The sequence below is a fragment of the Dama dama genome, chromosome 11 (assembly GCF_033118175.1).
Source record: "Dama dama isolate Ldn47 chromosome 11, ASM3311817v1, whole genome shotgun sequence".
Taxonomy (NCBI): domain Eukaryota; kingdom Metazoa; phylum Chordata; class Mammalia; order Artiodactyla; family Cervidae; genus Dama; species Dama dama.
Window position 1 is genome coordinate 90,706,553 of NC_083691.1, and position 16,471 is coordinate 90,723,023.

At 37.6% G+C, this 16,471-nt stretch overlaps 1 protein-coding gene across 8 annotated transcripts in view; it reads right to left on the reverse strand.

The window, feature by feature from the left end:
* Positions 1-16,471, reverse strand: part of EXOC6B (exocyst complex component 6B) — a 662,376-nt gene that overhangs the window by 142,928 nt on the left and 502,977 nt on the right. For 7 of the 8 annotated variants that reach the window (XM_061155703.1, XM_061155706.1, XM_061155701.1 and 4 more), the window contains one exon: positions 13,744-13,817. In XM_061155703.1, coding sequence (XP_061011686.1) covers positions 13,744-13,817 — 74 coding nt within the window. Of the gene's footprint in view, positions 1-11,390; positions 13,452-13,743; positions 13,818-16,471 lie in introns of those variants that run through there. The other variant, XM_061155700.1, reaches the window with a different exon arrangement.

The window sequence follows — 16,471 nt, forward strand, 5'->3', positions numbered from 1 at the left end:
AGACAACTTAGTGACTAAACAACAACAATAAAATTCATATATTTTTTATAATAAAAGCTCTAAGCAAATTAATAATTGAAAGAACATTCCTCAACTGATGAGAAGCATAAAAAAACTTACACCTATCATTACATTTAATGATGTGAGATCAAATATTCTCCCACTTAAGATCAGGAATAAGCAAGGATATCTGCTCTTAGCACTTCTACATAAGATTGTCTTAGAGGTCCTGGTGCAACTAGTCAAGTCAGAAGGCATCCACTGGAAAGGCAGAAGTAAAACTGTTCTTATTCACAGATGCCATAACTGTCTACCTAGAAAATCCCAAAGATGCATAAAGTACTATTAGATATAATAAATGAGTTTAAAAATTTTTATATTTAAGATCAACATACAAAAACCAATTAGGGTTCTATATACCAGCAATGAACAATTAAAAATTGACATAAAATCAACAGCATTTAAAATAAACATGAAGTACTTTGATTTATTCTAGCAAAGTATGTGCACATTGTCTGAAAAACTACAAGGCACTGATAAAAGAAATCAAAGATATAAACACATGGAGAGACAGGCTATGTCAATATTGTCTGACTCAATATTGTCAGACTGTCAGTTTTCTCCAAAGTGACCTATGAATTTGGTAAAATCCTAGTCAAAATTCCACCAAGCGTTTTTTCAGTAGGAATCGACAAAATGATTCTAGAGTATCTATGTAAAGGACCTAGAGTAAATAAACAATTTTGAAAAAGAAAAAATACACCACATGTGTGTGTGGTATAATGTGGAGGACATACCACATTACCTAATTTCAAGACAATATAAAAGCAAGACCAAGACAGAGTAAAATAGTAGAGTAAAACAACAGACACACAGATCAACAGAACAAAGTATAGAATCCAGAAATAGAACAGTACATCTATGGTCAACTGATTTTTGACAAAGGTTTCAAGGCAAATCAATAAAAAAGTATGGTCTTTTTAATAAATGGTACTAGAAAACTGTACATTCTATACAAAAATATGAACCTTGACCATACTTTACATTATATTGAAAAATTAACTCAGAAAGTGTCAACAGAGATGCAAATGTAAAAAACCAACCAAACAAACAAACAAAGAAAAAAACCCCAACTGTATATAACAGTCCTAGAGAGAAAACAGGAGATAATTTTTGCGTCTTTGGGCTAGGTAAAAATTTCTTAACAAAGAACTCCATGTTCTACGTTATGCATGAGCCATAAAAGAAAAAATTGATGTCACTGTGAACTATATTTTACTAAGGTAAAAATCTCAAACTCGTGAAGAAATACTGTTAAGAAAATTAAAAGCTACAGACCAGGGGAAAAAGTTGCCAAACATATCTAACAATTAATTGCTAATAAGAATATGTAAAAATCTTTTACAACTCAATAATAACTATTTTTAAAACTGGATGAAAGATTTGAACAAATATTTCACAAAAGAAGAAGAAACACAGATGTCAAATAAGCACACAAAATAATGTTCAGCATCAACAGTCATTACATGAATGCAAATAAAAACCACAAGATACACTATATATACACTATTAGAATGTTAAAAATGAAAAGAAAATTGACACTATCAAATGTTAGCAAGGGTGCAGAGCAACTGTCACTCTCAAATATTTTTGGTGAAAATGTAAAATGGTAAAGCAACTTTGAAAACAGTTCGATGGTTCCTTATAAAGTTAAACATATACTTACTATATGACTCAGTAATCCCACTCCTAAGCACTCCAGAGAAATGAAAACACATGTCCACATAAAAACTTTACACATATCTTTATTGTGGGCTTCTTTCATAATATTCCCCAAACTGGAAACAATCCAAATATCCACCAACTGGTGAATGAGTAAATAAATAATCCCCATTACAGAATAGTAGTCCGTAAAAAAAATGAAGAAACTACTAATATATGTAACAATATGAACGAATCTCAAAAGCATCATGCTAAGTGAAAGACATCAAAATGAAAAGTATGGGTCCATTTATATGTATTATTCCTTTTAAATGGCAAAACTGTAGCATCAGAGATCAAAACAATCATTGCCAGAAGCTGAGAGTTAGAAAGAGTAGACTCATTACAAAGAGGTATAAAGGAATTTTTTGAGTAATGGCAATATTCTGTATCTTGATTTTGGTGGTAGTTACACAACTGCACGACTTTGTAAAAATTTATAGACCTGTATATCTAAGAAGGATGAATTTTTACTACATGTTAATTATGCCTCAACAAACCAACAAACAAATAAAAGACTGTCACACCAAGTGTTGAAGAGAATGTGGAACAACCACAACGCTCATTCACTGCTGACAGGTATGGAAAATGGTACAACCACTTTGGGAAATAGTTTGATATTAAAAAAATAAAGTCAAACATATACTCCAATAATTCCTCTCCGAGTATTACCCAAGGGAAATAAAAGCATGTATCTCTGCAAGCACTCGTACATGAATGTTCATCAGCCTTATTTACAATAGTGCAAAATTGGAAACAAAATGTTCATAAGAGGTGAAAAACCAAATAAAGTACAATATACCCATATAAAGAATATCATTCATCAATAATAAGGAATGAACTATTGATAAATCTACTTCATGGATGAATCTCAAACATTATGCTGCATGAAATTCCATTTCTGGAATTTTACATAAATTCTAGAATTGGATGTATCAGTAGTTTACTCTTTTTAATGATGAGAGAGATTTCTTTAATATAGGGCATAGCATAATTTATTCACCTGTTATATTTATGAAATAATCTACTGGAAACATTTCTTAGTCTATAAAAATGAAGATTTTATAGCTTATGAGATTAAAAATGCTGTTGTAAGCACTAAATAAGACATTGTAATTACATCACAATATTTGGTAAGCATATAATCAATGATAGTTGGAAACTACATCTTAGCGAGGTCAAATAATTTGCCAATATCACAGCTAGAAACCCAGGTCTTCTTGATTCCAAATTTCTTAACCATTATGCTGTCTTAACAGCCACTATAAGGTTACCGTAATTTGTAGGTACAAGAATTTCCTTTTCCTGACGTTTAAGGAGTTGAAACAAAGGGAGACACTAGAATTTTAACAGGCCAAAAAAGAGTTTTCTTTCTCCATACTTCAGAGGTTTGGAAAACTGCTTATACAGCAATTAGAATAGCCTCTAAAAGCTCTAAAAAGCTCTCTGCTAACCTATGGGAACAGATCCCAAATCTTGGATTGATTTGGATCTTGCCTATATAACTAGTCAAGAGCCTGGTTTTCTTTTCCACTGGATATTCTCAGCAAAGGTTACAGTGTAAAATACCAAAAGGGAACATCAGAAGCTATACTAGGAAAGTGAGCTGTCCTTTGACACCAGTACTATTCAGAAGGGCTTCATGCCCAAATTTAATATTTCATATATAATAATCCCTTAATCACATCTTAAAATGCCTTATCATTTCTCTCTCTCCACATTCTCAATGGGTTATTTTGCTCCTGAAATCAACAAAGACCAAAATAAGAAATAATCCTGGCTAATCAAGGAGGGACTACTTTACGAGGTGAGCATCCCATTGATATAGCTGTGTGATTGTGTCTGAAACTCTTCTGCAGCTCCCTGCTTGCTGACAGGTGTCCTACAGAAGGCTCCTTCCTGTACAGCTGCCTGAGTCAGCTGTTCCTGACTGTCCGTCTGCCTCAGCGCACTCACTCCGGCCTGCTTCCCGCTGTAGTTGTTTCTTTGACTTGGTTCCTGTTCCATCTTTGTTTGCTTCATTGAACTTGACACTTGAGACAGCCCTTTGGGTTCCCTATCTTTAGTGATGTCTGGTTCCCCTTTCATAGTTCCTTCTACTTCATTCTTTACCAAATCCTGGTTTCTGAACTTGCCTAATAGAGGGTTTTAACCTTCAGGTTCTGGATGTTCTTTTTGTTCCTTGTTCACCATGGGCCTATGCTTGTAATGGTGGCTCCCAGAGAGCTAATTCTCTTACAGTTATGGGGGCTTCTTTCTTGGCAAAATGAAATATGCCCCAATTCTCCAAGTCTAGCCCTTTGCTGTCACTCTCTGCTGCCCTCCAGCGGCTACCAATAGGATACATTTTTCGACCCCATGGACTGCAGCCCACCAGCTCTTCTGTCCATGAGATTTTACAGGCAAGGATACTGGAGTGGGTTGCCATTTCCTTCTCCAGGGGATCTTCCAGACCCAGGGATCGAACCTGGATCTCCTGCACTATAGGCAGATTCTTTACCGACTGAACTACAAGGGAAGCCCTGATAAAAATTAGCTCCAAGAAATGGCAACCCACTCCAGTATTCCTGCCTGGGAAATTTCATGGACAGCAGAGACTGGTGGCTACAGTCCATGGGGTCACAAAGAGTCGGACACAACATAGCAACTGAGCACGCATGCACTGGCTCTACTGCCCTTTGGCCTGAGTATACTCTAACAGGACACTGGACAGCGTAGTCAATGCAGGAGAGCTTTGTGTTCGGAGCTCATCAGGCTTCAACTCAGCCAGTACTACCAACAGCAGCCTCTGATTCCACTGTTACTCCTAGGGAAATTCACTGGTGATGACTTTCCTGTCCTTTCTCTTGAAGATGTTATTATCTAAGAAATTCACAAATTCCAGGTTTACGCATATGCATATCCATACTGTGTTGGAGGTAAGGGAGAAATCTCCTGAGTTTCTGAGGCTTGGCTTGCTGGGAAAGGAGAGAGTGGTGCAGTGTCTCAGGTCAGCCTAGTAGCTAGTCTCACAGACTGCCTAGGTCTTTTATGATTTAGCATGAGGATTACAAATGTTGTCTATGAGCCAACGTAGAATTAGAATATGCTACACTTATTTGCTCGTCACATAAGAGTTGAAAGGGAATAAAACTAGCCTCTGAACTGACATATTTCACTATGGGGCTATCTGGAGTGATGCTGGCACCATGCCCATATTAAAAGTTACAGAGATTTTACTGGACCAAAGGAGTAGGAGGATTGTCACAGACTATAGACTCACACTTCCAGAAAAGCTATTCTACACTCGGGTAGAACCTCTAGCTGGCAGATCTCTCTGCCTCCAGTTTAAAGTAGGAAGCAGTGGACAATTCTGTTGACCAGTTTTAGATTAGATGAGCCATCTAACCCAGGACTGTACCAATATGAGGTGCCAGTAACAATGGAAAATGTTAGCCCAGGCAGCTTGTAAGTCAAAGGCCAAATCCAATGTATTATTTGTGGGAAAAATACATCAAAAGCCTGGTGTTTTATCTCCTGCTACCCAAAAGATTGTCCACAACCCCACTAACTGAAGGTTCTTCATCCATTGCTTATTTCTATGTATCTGCCATTAACATCCTGTTATTAAAGACTCAGCATTTCCAACACACACACTATCTACAGGAGGAGGCCCTTAAAGAACTAAGAGGCCTCTCCACCAAGCACAACTGTGCGAAGAGTTTCTGTTGCCTACATTTTTGCTAAGTGGATATGCCTCCTCTCAGAGGAAAAACAAAGCCCCTGGCAAATACACAGTGGAGCTCATTAACCCTTCCATCTTCCCTTCGAGTACCCCAACTACTCTTTACTTCAAAAAAATCATTGAGGAGTCTCCCTCTTCTGAGACTACCATGGTCTCAATGCAGTGAGAATCAACCAGTAATATTTGTTCCCTCCCCTCTGACTCCTGACCTCCTGAAATGACTCCATGAGACTTTAAGAAATTCGACCTCTAAATTGCTAAAATGATCTCCATAGAGAGAGACTAATAAATAGAAAACGGTCTTCCTAACATGCTATAATGTCATTTGGCTCATTAAATATCTGGGTCTTTTCCTAGCTCTTAAGTGATTCCTTATACAATTTTCTATTACCAAAGAGTTGTACTCTACTTGGATATTATTTCATAAAACCCTGGTCTAGAAAAAATGGGTTCTGTGTTAAATCAGAAATGAGCCCTAAGACAGAATTTCTGAGCTCACCTCCTCCCCAGTTAAGAGGCTGGTCTAGGTGAGACAAAGTCTCAGCAGTTCTAGAATAAATTCTCCAACCAGCCAAAAACATTCAGTAAATCCTAGAATGTATGACATATTACTGGAAATTCCTTCTGTAAATCTTCCATGACAGGTCTAGTTAATACTGTCCTGAGCAAGGTAAGGAGATATATCTGGTGTGCAAAAGCTGTAGCCACATTGCAGTAGCTGTATTCACCTGTGCCCCATCCATGTGTATGCTGACCTAGCATTGACTTATCTGAGGTCGAAAGTCTAGCTCAGTAGAGTCTATTCTTGGAAATGTTCCCATTTTTACTTTTTTTTTTTTTTAACAGAACCAGACCCAAAAGGGCTTCCCTGGTGGCTCAGCTGGTAAAGAATCTGCCTGCAATGCGGGAGACCTGTGTTCAATCCTGGGTTGGGAAGATCCCCTGGAGAAGGGAATGGCTACTCACTTCAGTATTCTGGCCTGGAGAATTCCATGGACTGTATAGTCCAAGGGGTCGCAAAGAGTTGGACATGACTGAGCAACTTTCACTTACTTACACTTAGAGACCCAAAAGTGTTAAGCTTTCTCCTACTTCGGAATAGGAATTATTTGCTGTCAGAACCTCCTTTAAGGTTAGAGGTATCACTGTGAAGGTTATGAGCACCTGTCAAAACAACATGGGTGAAAGAATTTTGTCAATACAATTAGAAAAACCTGCCTTCAAAAACCAAAGGCCTACTTTTGAGGTATTTCAAGTTAACCATCTTATTTGTGCCAGGCTGCCAACCATACCTAAATACTCTTTTGTGAAAGCCTGCTTATCAATATGCAGCAGACTTCACTTTGTCCTGGGGATATTTACAGAAAATTCTGCAGCTGTCCCTAAAACTGACCAGTATAGCATCAATACCAAAAATAGATTATCTAGACAAAATGGCATTCTCTCAAAGCACCAGGGTCACATGAAGAGAGATTTGGGGAAGGGTAGAACGTTAAAAAGGCCTATTTTACAAGCATGGGCAAACTGTATCAGAATGTAAGCTCCACAAGGGCAGGGACCATATTTTATTCATTATCCTACACCCCCTACACCACTATACCACTATATCCGTTGTAACAGTGTTAGGCATAGTGGTGAATGAATGAATGAATGAATGCTTCCTGACTAGAGGGCCTATATTAACATTTAAATGCTTGCCATACTTATGTCAAGACATGACTATAGCTGCAGGAACTTCTAGTAGCTCTGTATCAGCAGAGATTTGTGAAGGTGTTCCAATATATTATTAATACTACAACCTCTTCTAATCAGCAAATGCCTTTGGGATATGATAACCCTGGATTTCATTTCTGAAATGACATCTACCTACATTGTTGTTCAGTCACTCAGGTGTGTCCAACTCTTTGGGACCCCCATGGACTGCAGCAAGCCAGGCTTCCCTGTCCTTCACTATCTCCCTGAGTTTGCTCAAACTCATGTCCATTAAGTTGATGATGCCATCCAACCATCTCATCCTCTGTTGTCCCCTTCTCCTCCAGCCCTCAATCTTCCCCAGCACCAGGGTCTTTACCAATGAATCAGCTCTTCACATCTGGTGGCCAAAATACTGGAGCGTCGGCTGCAGCATCAGTCCTTCCAATGAATATTCAGGGTTGATTTCCTTTAGGATTTACTAAATTTAGGATACACTGCTTTGATCTCCCTACTGTCCAAGGGATAGGTTACATATGCTATCATTGGTTGTGCAGATAATCTTTTCCCAGATAATTCAACTAATGGCTCAAACCGTTCCTTCCAACCCCACCATTCGCATCACTTATAGAAGTGACATCTTCCAATTTCATGGGTTATCAAACTGTTTGATTAATAACTCTGGTGCAGATGACTCCCAGTTTTATAGGTCATTATTAAATACCCACAAACTATTTCAATTGAGCACCTGGAGAGTATTTCTACTGACGACATTACTGACCCACACACTTCAATACTAGAGGGCTAACACACCACAGTCTCTACTTTCCTCCACCAAGAATATCCTTTCATAAAAACTTTCCCGTACTATCTACACCCACACCTCCCTTCTTTACCATCACTCACTGACAAGTGCTCAGTAAATACATGGTAAAACTACAGGCTACCACCCCTCCCTATCAAGTAGTACATGTGGGAGATGGCTTTCTCCCAGTTTAATACTGGAAGAAATGATCAGTGACGAAGACTGATCCTTGAGGCTTTTCATGCTTCCCCGCTAGCCTAGCCTCCTATGTGATCATCTAGTTAGGGGTTGTTTAGTCTGGTTATGGTGAAATAATATAAAATAAATTCTATTAAGTATCATTTTGATACATGCTATATTAGACAAAAGCACTTTTTTGATATAAATGGATATTCTACTGAGGCTAAAATATAAGTGATTATTAAGCAAAGTTAGGATTTTTTTTCCATAAGAGACAACAGCAGTCAAACAAAGGGGACATATTACTCTTAATGGGAATATTGTTCATTAAACTTGGGGGTAGGCCAAATAAGACAGAAAGCAAAGTTAATAAAAAGACAAAATTTTATTGAACAGGATCAAGATAGGAGGGGAAATAAAAGGGGCAGTTCTACAAAGTAAGATTCTTGAGTGGTTCTCAGGTTTCCCTACCTGATGTTGGCTAACTTATTGATTTTGCCTATATCTCTCTAATAGGTATAATACCAGAATTTGTTCAATATCTCCAAAGAAATTTAGAATTATTTCTCTGAGGTCCTATAGTTGTTTTTAAGGCATGGTAAGTGCCTGCAATGGAAATGCACTGTGTTTACTTTAGACAGAAGGTTCAGAAATTGGAGAATAACTGGCCTAGAGGGAATGTCACCAACTCAATCTAAAAAAAGCCAGAGATATCTTGGGATGGCATCGCTGTTTAAGAATCGTTGCCAACAAGCTCAATTCAGGAGATCTGATGCAATGTCACAACCTAATTCATTCAGCTTTATAAAACTTAAATATATTGGAAGTAAATAACTGTTGATGCCAAAGAACAGATAATAATGTGACGCTGCTAAAGAACACATTCAAGCCTTTCCCTATTGGTCCGACATGGAAGGTGAACAGCTAAAAATTAAATAAATAATGTAATAATTATCAGGGGGAAATTAAGACTCTCATAATGAATGGAATAACAGAAATGTGAAATGTTTCAAGGTAGCTTGTAATAAACAGCATTTGATGAGGAGTTATGGAACATAAAAAAAGGGGTCCAAGAAGAAGCTGAAAAGTAAAAGCAAAGAATAAAGAAGACGAATTAAGAAAATGGTATTTAAAGAGATGAGCTTAATACTGAAAGGCAGAAAGACAGTTAGATCCTGGTTAACAGCAAACACACAGATGCATACATACACATGCACACAAACATGCACACAGATTTTCAAAAAAATACTTAAATCCAGCTATTCTCAATGTAACTCTCCTCTCGGTTTAACTCTCCACCTTTTCCATGAAAAATTTTATACTGCTCAGGCCTACAAAGACCTCTCTACTTCATGGCCTTTTTTTGTACTTAGAGATTCAATCTTGCTCCTGATTTGCATTGTTTATTTTGCATCATTATATAAAAGTCATATTCCAACGAGACTGTAAGTCGGAATCTATTTCCCTACTCCTTGAACTTGGGCTGGCCCTGTCTGTGACCAGCTCTAGCCAACAGAATGCTGAAGAAGTGATATTTCAAGTGTAGACCTCAAGAGGTTTTCACGTTTCCTCTTGCTTTCCCAGAAGCCTGCCAGGATGCCATGTGGACAAGCCTGGCTTGGTCTGTTGGTTAGAGAGAAATCACAAGGAGCAGAGAAGAGTCAGCTTAGCTAAGGCATCCTGGATCAGGCAGTCTGCAGCCACTCTAGTAGCTCATCTCAAAGTCTGATGAGCTCAGCTGAACCTATCTAGTCTGTAGAAACTTGAGCTAAATAAACAATTCCTGTTTTAAGCCAATATGTTGTGGGGTGATATGTCATGCAGCATAAGCTGTTGAAATAACTGAAACATACACAATGGTTTTAGCCTTCAAATGAAATACTTACACATAGTGTGCCTTATGTTAGAATCAAGTATTTGCTGTTCACCTCTTTGCTATTAAAATGTATTATATCCCTGTGTATTCCCACAACACCTAAGTTGTAATTTGTTCATAGTAGGCACTCAGAGTTTGATAGACTGAAATGAAAATCAACTAAAGTTCAAATTCTGGTGTTCTTTGGCATTATTTACTTAAAGTTTAACAACAGAAGAAAATACCAACCACAGTACTGTCTGAGAATCAGATAACTACTGAGGATCTGCTAGTGGCCTTGTGTTGCTACTCTCAATTATGAACCATTAAGGGACAGCAACTTTTATTACCTAGAATATAAATGCTACTTCAAGACAGTTAATAAGTGAGCCCTTAAGCTGACCTTCTCAATATTTAGGATTAATCCAAATTTTGGATTTTAATAGAAATACCACACATTTGATACATGGATGTGAAGTTGTACTGCAATCCTACTTTCATGAGCTTGGGAATACAGAAAATATAAAGTGTAAAAGGAGAAGATTTTGATTTGTACTAATTCCCACTAACAGGTGGTTTTCTAAACCCAGAAACCTGACAAATGACGTATGTATGTAAATATGCTTTAATTCTGAAGTGCTTTACAAATGTATAAGATCATGAAATCCTGTGTATTCAGAATGTCATTTCACTTTTTTCCTTAAGAAGTAGAAAAATCAGAGTAGACAGAATGGCTCAGAAAGGATAAATAGTTCTGCTATCCACATCTAATTTGCTTCCTAATAAAATTCTATGGCTTTCAAAAGACACTCGGCTATTATAGTGTGTACAGAGATGATTTCATCAAATATTCTATGTTTTGAATATTTTCAAAATTATCATTCAGTCGATAGTGTGAAACACTCTAAAGCAAAAGGACATGAAAAGCATGATCAGCATGAATATATTCAAAAACCAGTGAGCAAAATAAACTCAATGACAGTAAAAGAACATCCTTGCTGCATTGAATGGGCACAAATCACCCTTTTCCATGGGTGCATACATGTATCCTATTTATGCTTTAACTTTAACTTATTCCTTTAACTTCAGCCATTTCTGATCAATACTGTTATCTTTGACTTATAAGGAACATAATGGTTAAATCAAGCGGTAAGGTGGATAACTGAGTCAAGACATTAAAGGTTTAGACAGGCTAAATAAATAATTAAATGACTAATTATTAAATAACGATTTAATGATTAAAATCTGGTTTGTTAATAAAATGTCTTAAAAGGAAAACACAGTCCAAAAAGAGCGAAACCTTCAGCTGTGGTATATAAAATCAACCACATAAGAACTAGATATAGAATGGGTAACAATGTCATGTATGAAAAAGATTCAGTTTCTAGCAGATGGAAGCTCCATAAATCAGGATACATTTACATGATTTTTAAGATCAGCACCCAGCATAGCCCCCAATTTCTGTAACTCTATTTTTGGATTCCAAAGAGTACAGGCAAAAGGACATATATTAAAGGACACCTAATCATGTCTTATTTGAAAACATACTTCCAGGCTTTCTATTTATAATCTGAACATCTCTTATACTTCATAAGCTGCTCCCTTTAAAAACAATGCTCACTTTAATTAATTTATGAGAATGACTAAGATGGACTACAAGGAGATATGCATTTTCAGTATGGGATGGGGAAAGATCATTTTTGTCACCCTGATTTAACTTACCTGAGGCCTGCTAGTAATGAGCTAGGGAAGTTTTTCATATGATCTAAGAATTTAAGCTGCCTTAATAGAGACAGACATAAATAGAAATTAAGTGATAGATTCAATAGGAAGAGGAATTCAATAGGAATTCAAAGATTCAATACTCTTTCCTGATTCAGTGAGTTTTAGAATTTTTTCTACTACTAATAATTTCATGCAAGGAACTCTGAGAACAAAAATGTAATAGAAAAGAGGAACTTAAGCATAAACAACAGCGTTCACTGAGAACTCACAAGTATTTCAGCACTCATCCCGGCTCACATCCACCTTATTTTGGCTGTGCTTTCTAACTTACTCCTTTAGTTAACATTTTCTGTGAACACTAGCTACTTTCCATAGGGACCAAAACCACAAACTTGAGAGAATGACCACACTTCCTTTTCATGAACAGTGAGAAGAGAAAATTTTTTCCTCGGATGTGTTTTTCCAATGAAATTCAATTTCTGCTTTCCAAGAAAAGCCAACTGGCTCAGAAGTCTCTGAGAAGAAACAGTGAGGGGATACTCAAACAGATACCATACCACAAAACTCCAAAGCAAAATCCCAATCTTTCAGCCTTAACATCAAGTCAAAGGGTTAAAACCTGAACACCTCAGTTGACTTGCTGAATCCACAGGTGGAAGATCTAAAGGGTGGAAAGAGATACTCAGCTCCATTTGGGACCATGCTGAGAAAGCCTTTATGTTTAGGAGAACCCCCACCTCAACTCCTAAATACTAAGTTGACACACGTTTCTGGGACACGGCCTGAATCCTCAAACTTTGGCGGGTCTATAGAGACACAATTTTCTATTTTCTGCTTAACAGGGCTTTCCAGAATTGTCATCAGATGACAGATTACACCACCCATCCACAAGGATTCAGGGGTAGCTCAGGCCATCCATTATGGGTTAAAAGCTGTTCTAGCATGAATCGAGTCACAGTGGTAAGGAGACTACCAATACAAGGGGTCCTACAGCTTTAAGAAATACCCTGGGCATCTAAAAGTTCTCAGAATGCAAACTTTGTCAGCTCTGAAAACAAGAGGCACTGCATCATTATGGCAGGAGAAACAAAGCCAGCACCCTTTTAAAAACAGACAAAAAAAAAGATTGTTTTAATAGGAGAGAAGCATCAGTCATTGATTCTTACTTCATTCACACTTTCTATCAACCCCATCCATCTTCAGAGTGAAGAGATGACAGAGCCCAGTTAACTCTCTCCCTCTTTCGGCCCCCACCCATACTGCTCCTCTGTACCAAATCCACCAAGACCCACCAACCCGCCCTTTTCAATCTGCAAGCAACAGCTCTATAGAATGACTCTGTCTGATGGGCTTGCAAACCTCAGGTATACCTAAGTACCAGCTTTCATCACACTACTTGAGTAGGGTTACCTGTCAGGTTATCATGACTGGTCAGGGCCTTTAGAAATCATCTAAAATGACCACTCAGTCACTCAAGGCTGACCACATTCTACGAAGGTGGGGATGAGAAGACTTAAGGGAACAGAAAAAAAAAAAAGTCAACAAACCAAACCAACAATCCAGAATGTAAAATATTTCATTTTCATTAACTTGTTACTGCCCTCATTATCTGCAAACAAAGGTTCTCTAAGCAGGCCGTCTCTGCATCGGTGCACCTCCTTAGCATCAGTTTGCCGAGTTATCTTTTCTGCTGTGTCTGCAAAAGCCAACTACAGCACAATGGGTCACATCACTTGAGGATCACTTGAGTCCCGCTATATTCTGGGGCCCTCCTTCCACCTCCTCCCTTTCCTTCCATCCACAAAACCTTTAACTCCACCATAGCTAAGGATCCCAGATAGCTAAATAAAAGAGGTGGCCTCAAACACAGGGAAAAGCCCTTAGGTCTCCAGTGTGAATCGCCAATGCCAACGCCCCTCCCCTCTCCTTTTCCTTAAGACCTGATGGTCTTCAGTCACACATCTTAAAAGAAAAACAAAAAACAAAAACACAAAGACTTACTTGTCTCAAGTCGATGAAGGCCAACTGCAGCGTGTCCTCCTGGAACCCAGGCACCGGGCCGGATCTGGCAAACTCTGTGGGAAAGAAAAGAGGATAAAAAGCGCCTTTAACTAACCATGGACAGGGAGATTGGCAGACGGATGACAGGGAAGACAAGAGAGGCTGGGGGAGAGGAGGACCAAGCTTCTAAGGAGTCATGTCTCTCTCCCTTCAGCTTCTTTGTCTGCCCTTCAAAATTCGTGTCATCAAAACACCATTAATTCCAGCATCCTGACAGCAAGGAAACTGTACTAATTCGACCTGAAATTTATTCCCATGAGCCGCGCTGGGCTTCAGAGTATTTGTTTTGTGAATGGACAAACAACTTGCAAAGGAGGAGGGAGTGGGGGAGAGAAAAAAGTTTTTCCTCTCAACACAATAAAATCTTCAGCTGTGAAACTCTTTTCAGTTCCGAAAGCTATTTATATTTTAGATCGCTGAAGGAATTTTCTAATTTCACGCCTGTCACCTCATTCCCCAAGCATTTATCAAAAAATATTCCCTGCCACATCATTAATTATTCCCTCACTGATTATTTGCATTATCTCATGAGTGCATTATTGCCAACCCACACACAGACACACAAACACACACACCGGCAGCAGAGGCTGCCAAACCAGTGCTTGGCTCTTCAGTAAAACAGTATTGCAGATATGAGAAGACCCATCTAAACAAATATCACTGCAAAAACTTAGGGGGTATTTGTATATGTCCATCCTCCTAGGGGATTCTTTGCTCTTGACTTTTACTTCTGTTCCTCTCTCAAAAATTATTTTTCTCTTCCTCTACTCCAATTGAGTCTTAGGTCAAAGAGACACATGAATGCTATTTGCAGTTTACAGTAGCGCCTTGGGCCCATGCTTAGTTTATGACTCTGGCTTCTACATCATTAAGAAGAAGGTAACTGCACAGGACTACAGGGAAATAGACTAGTTAACAGTTAAGAATGTCAAGTTTTATTGTCCCTAAGCCCTGCTTATTACAAAACCGAAAGGTCTTGTTTAAGCCCCTATATACAGACAAAACACAGAGAAAATTCAAAAGCTGTACAGTTACTATCCCTTGAATTCTCTCTGTGAAGTCAAACAAAGATAAACATTTAACATCAATCTACTATTTACCTCAAAAACAATTCAAATATCTGCTCAAAACAAATATGAAAAGGGATGTTTTCCTTTTGATTTTATTTTTCTCCAGGAATGAATTTAAGAAATTACAGGAAGTTGGTATCATATTTTCTTTTGAAATTAAATAAAATCTACCAAGATATTTGCATATATGTCTGGAAAATTCCTTCAAACAACTAGTAACTGGATAGCTTCAAGTGATGATTTATGAACAATGATAGGTATTCCTGTTCTTTAAAAATATTTTCCATCTAGGAAATGTCTAATGGGTTTTCATAAATTCCTTGCCCTACTTTAAGAAATAATTTTAACAAGTTAAGTTGAAGGGAATATAAAAACATTACATGAAATAAAACTTAAACCAATTTATTAAACTAATATATAGAGTACAAATGTGAAATTAAAAAAAACCTTCTTATCCTGGAGTTTTCACAAAATAGTCTTATTTTAGAGATTTAAAAAAAAATAACTCAAATGGAAGGGGATAAACTATATAGAATGATAGCACACTAAGTTTCTATTTACTTTGGAAAGAAAATTTATATCCATTTATAAATTAATTCCATCATATGTATAGCCCAAATAATTAAAGTTTTAAAAGGGTAAAGTTCTAAAGCTGTATAAATACATCATGAAAGCCATGTTAATAAAAGCTTAAATAATCCATCCTTCATATCTTACAATAGCAATCATCTGTGATACCCTTGCATACAACAGCTGCTCAATCACATGTATAACCTCCTCATATTATGCTCCTATTGAGAGCAGCTCTTTGAGTCAGAGCCACAGTCACTCTTTTTGACAACCTTGATGGTCAGACAGTCAGCTTAAATAAGCTTCCTATGTCTGACGATTTCATCTAAGGTTGGCAGTTTATCACTGTTGCTCCCATATAACATACGCCTTATGCTGCATCATTTGAAGTACTGGAGTCTCTTCTGTCAGTAGGAACCCCACAAGCCAAGATGCAGCAACTGTCAAGGTGTTCTGCTGAACCACATGTGTTCAGTTCAACAGGACTGCCCTGTGATACATGGGTTGAATGCTTGAGAACTGGCCACACATTCTTGAATCTCATTATTGGGCATGCTCCCTGGGGCTGACATGATGCTGATAAAACCACTCAGGTATCTGGATCTGATACATATTTAGTTAGTCACACTTTATAGATGTCATTTTATGACACAGTGAATTTTCCAGGTTCCCAGAGGACACAGTGGCCTTTTAGATTTAATTTTAATTTTATAAATCAGAGAATGACAACTGCATCAGGTGCAACAAAGTGAAGAGATTAATTTTATTGCATATCTTATAGAAATATTAAATACTATATATTCAGCTTCACATTTATATTTTCTCATTATTTTATGAATGTAATTTTTATCCTCTCAGGTAGACAGTAAAATTCTTAGGGGTAAGGACCATATTACAGAACATAGCAAAGTGTTCAAAATAGTAGATGTCCAACAAATATCCATACTTTACAGAAATAACAAGATCAACTAATTACACATATTCTTTACTGCTAATGAAACTCTTTGGATTGCAATAGTAAGGTGTCC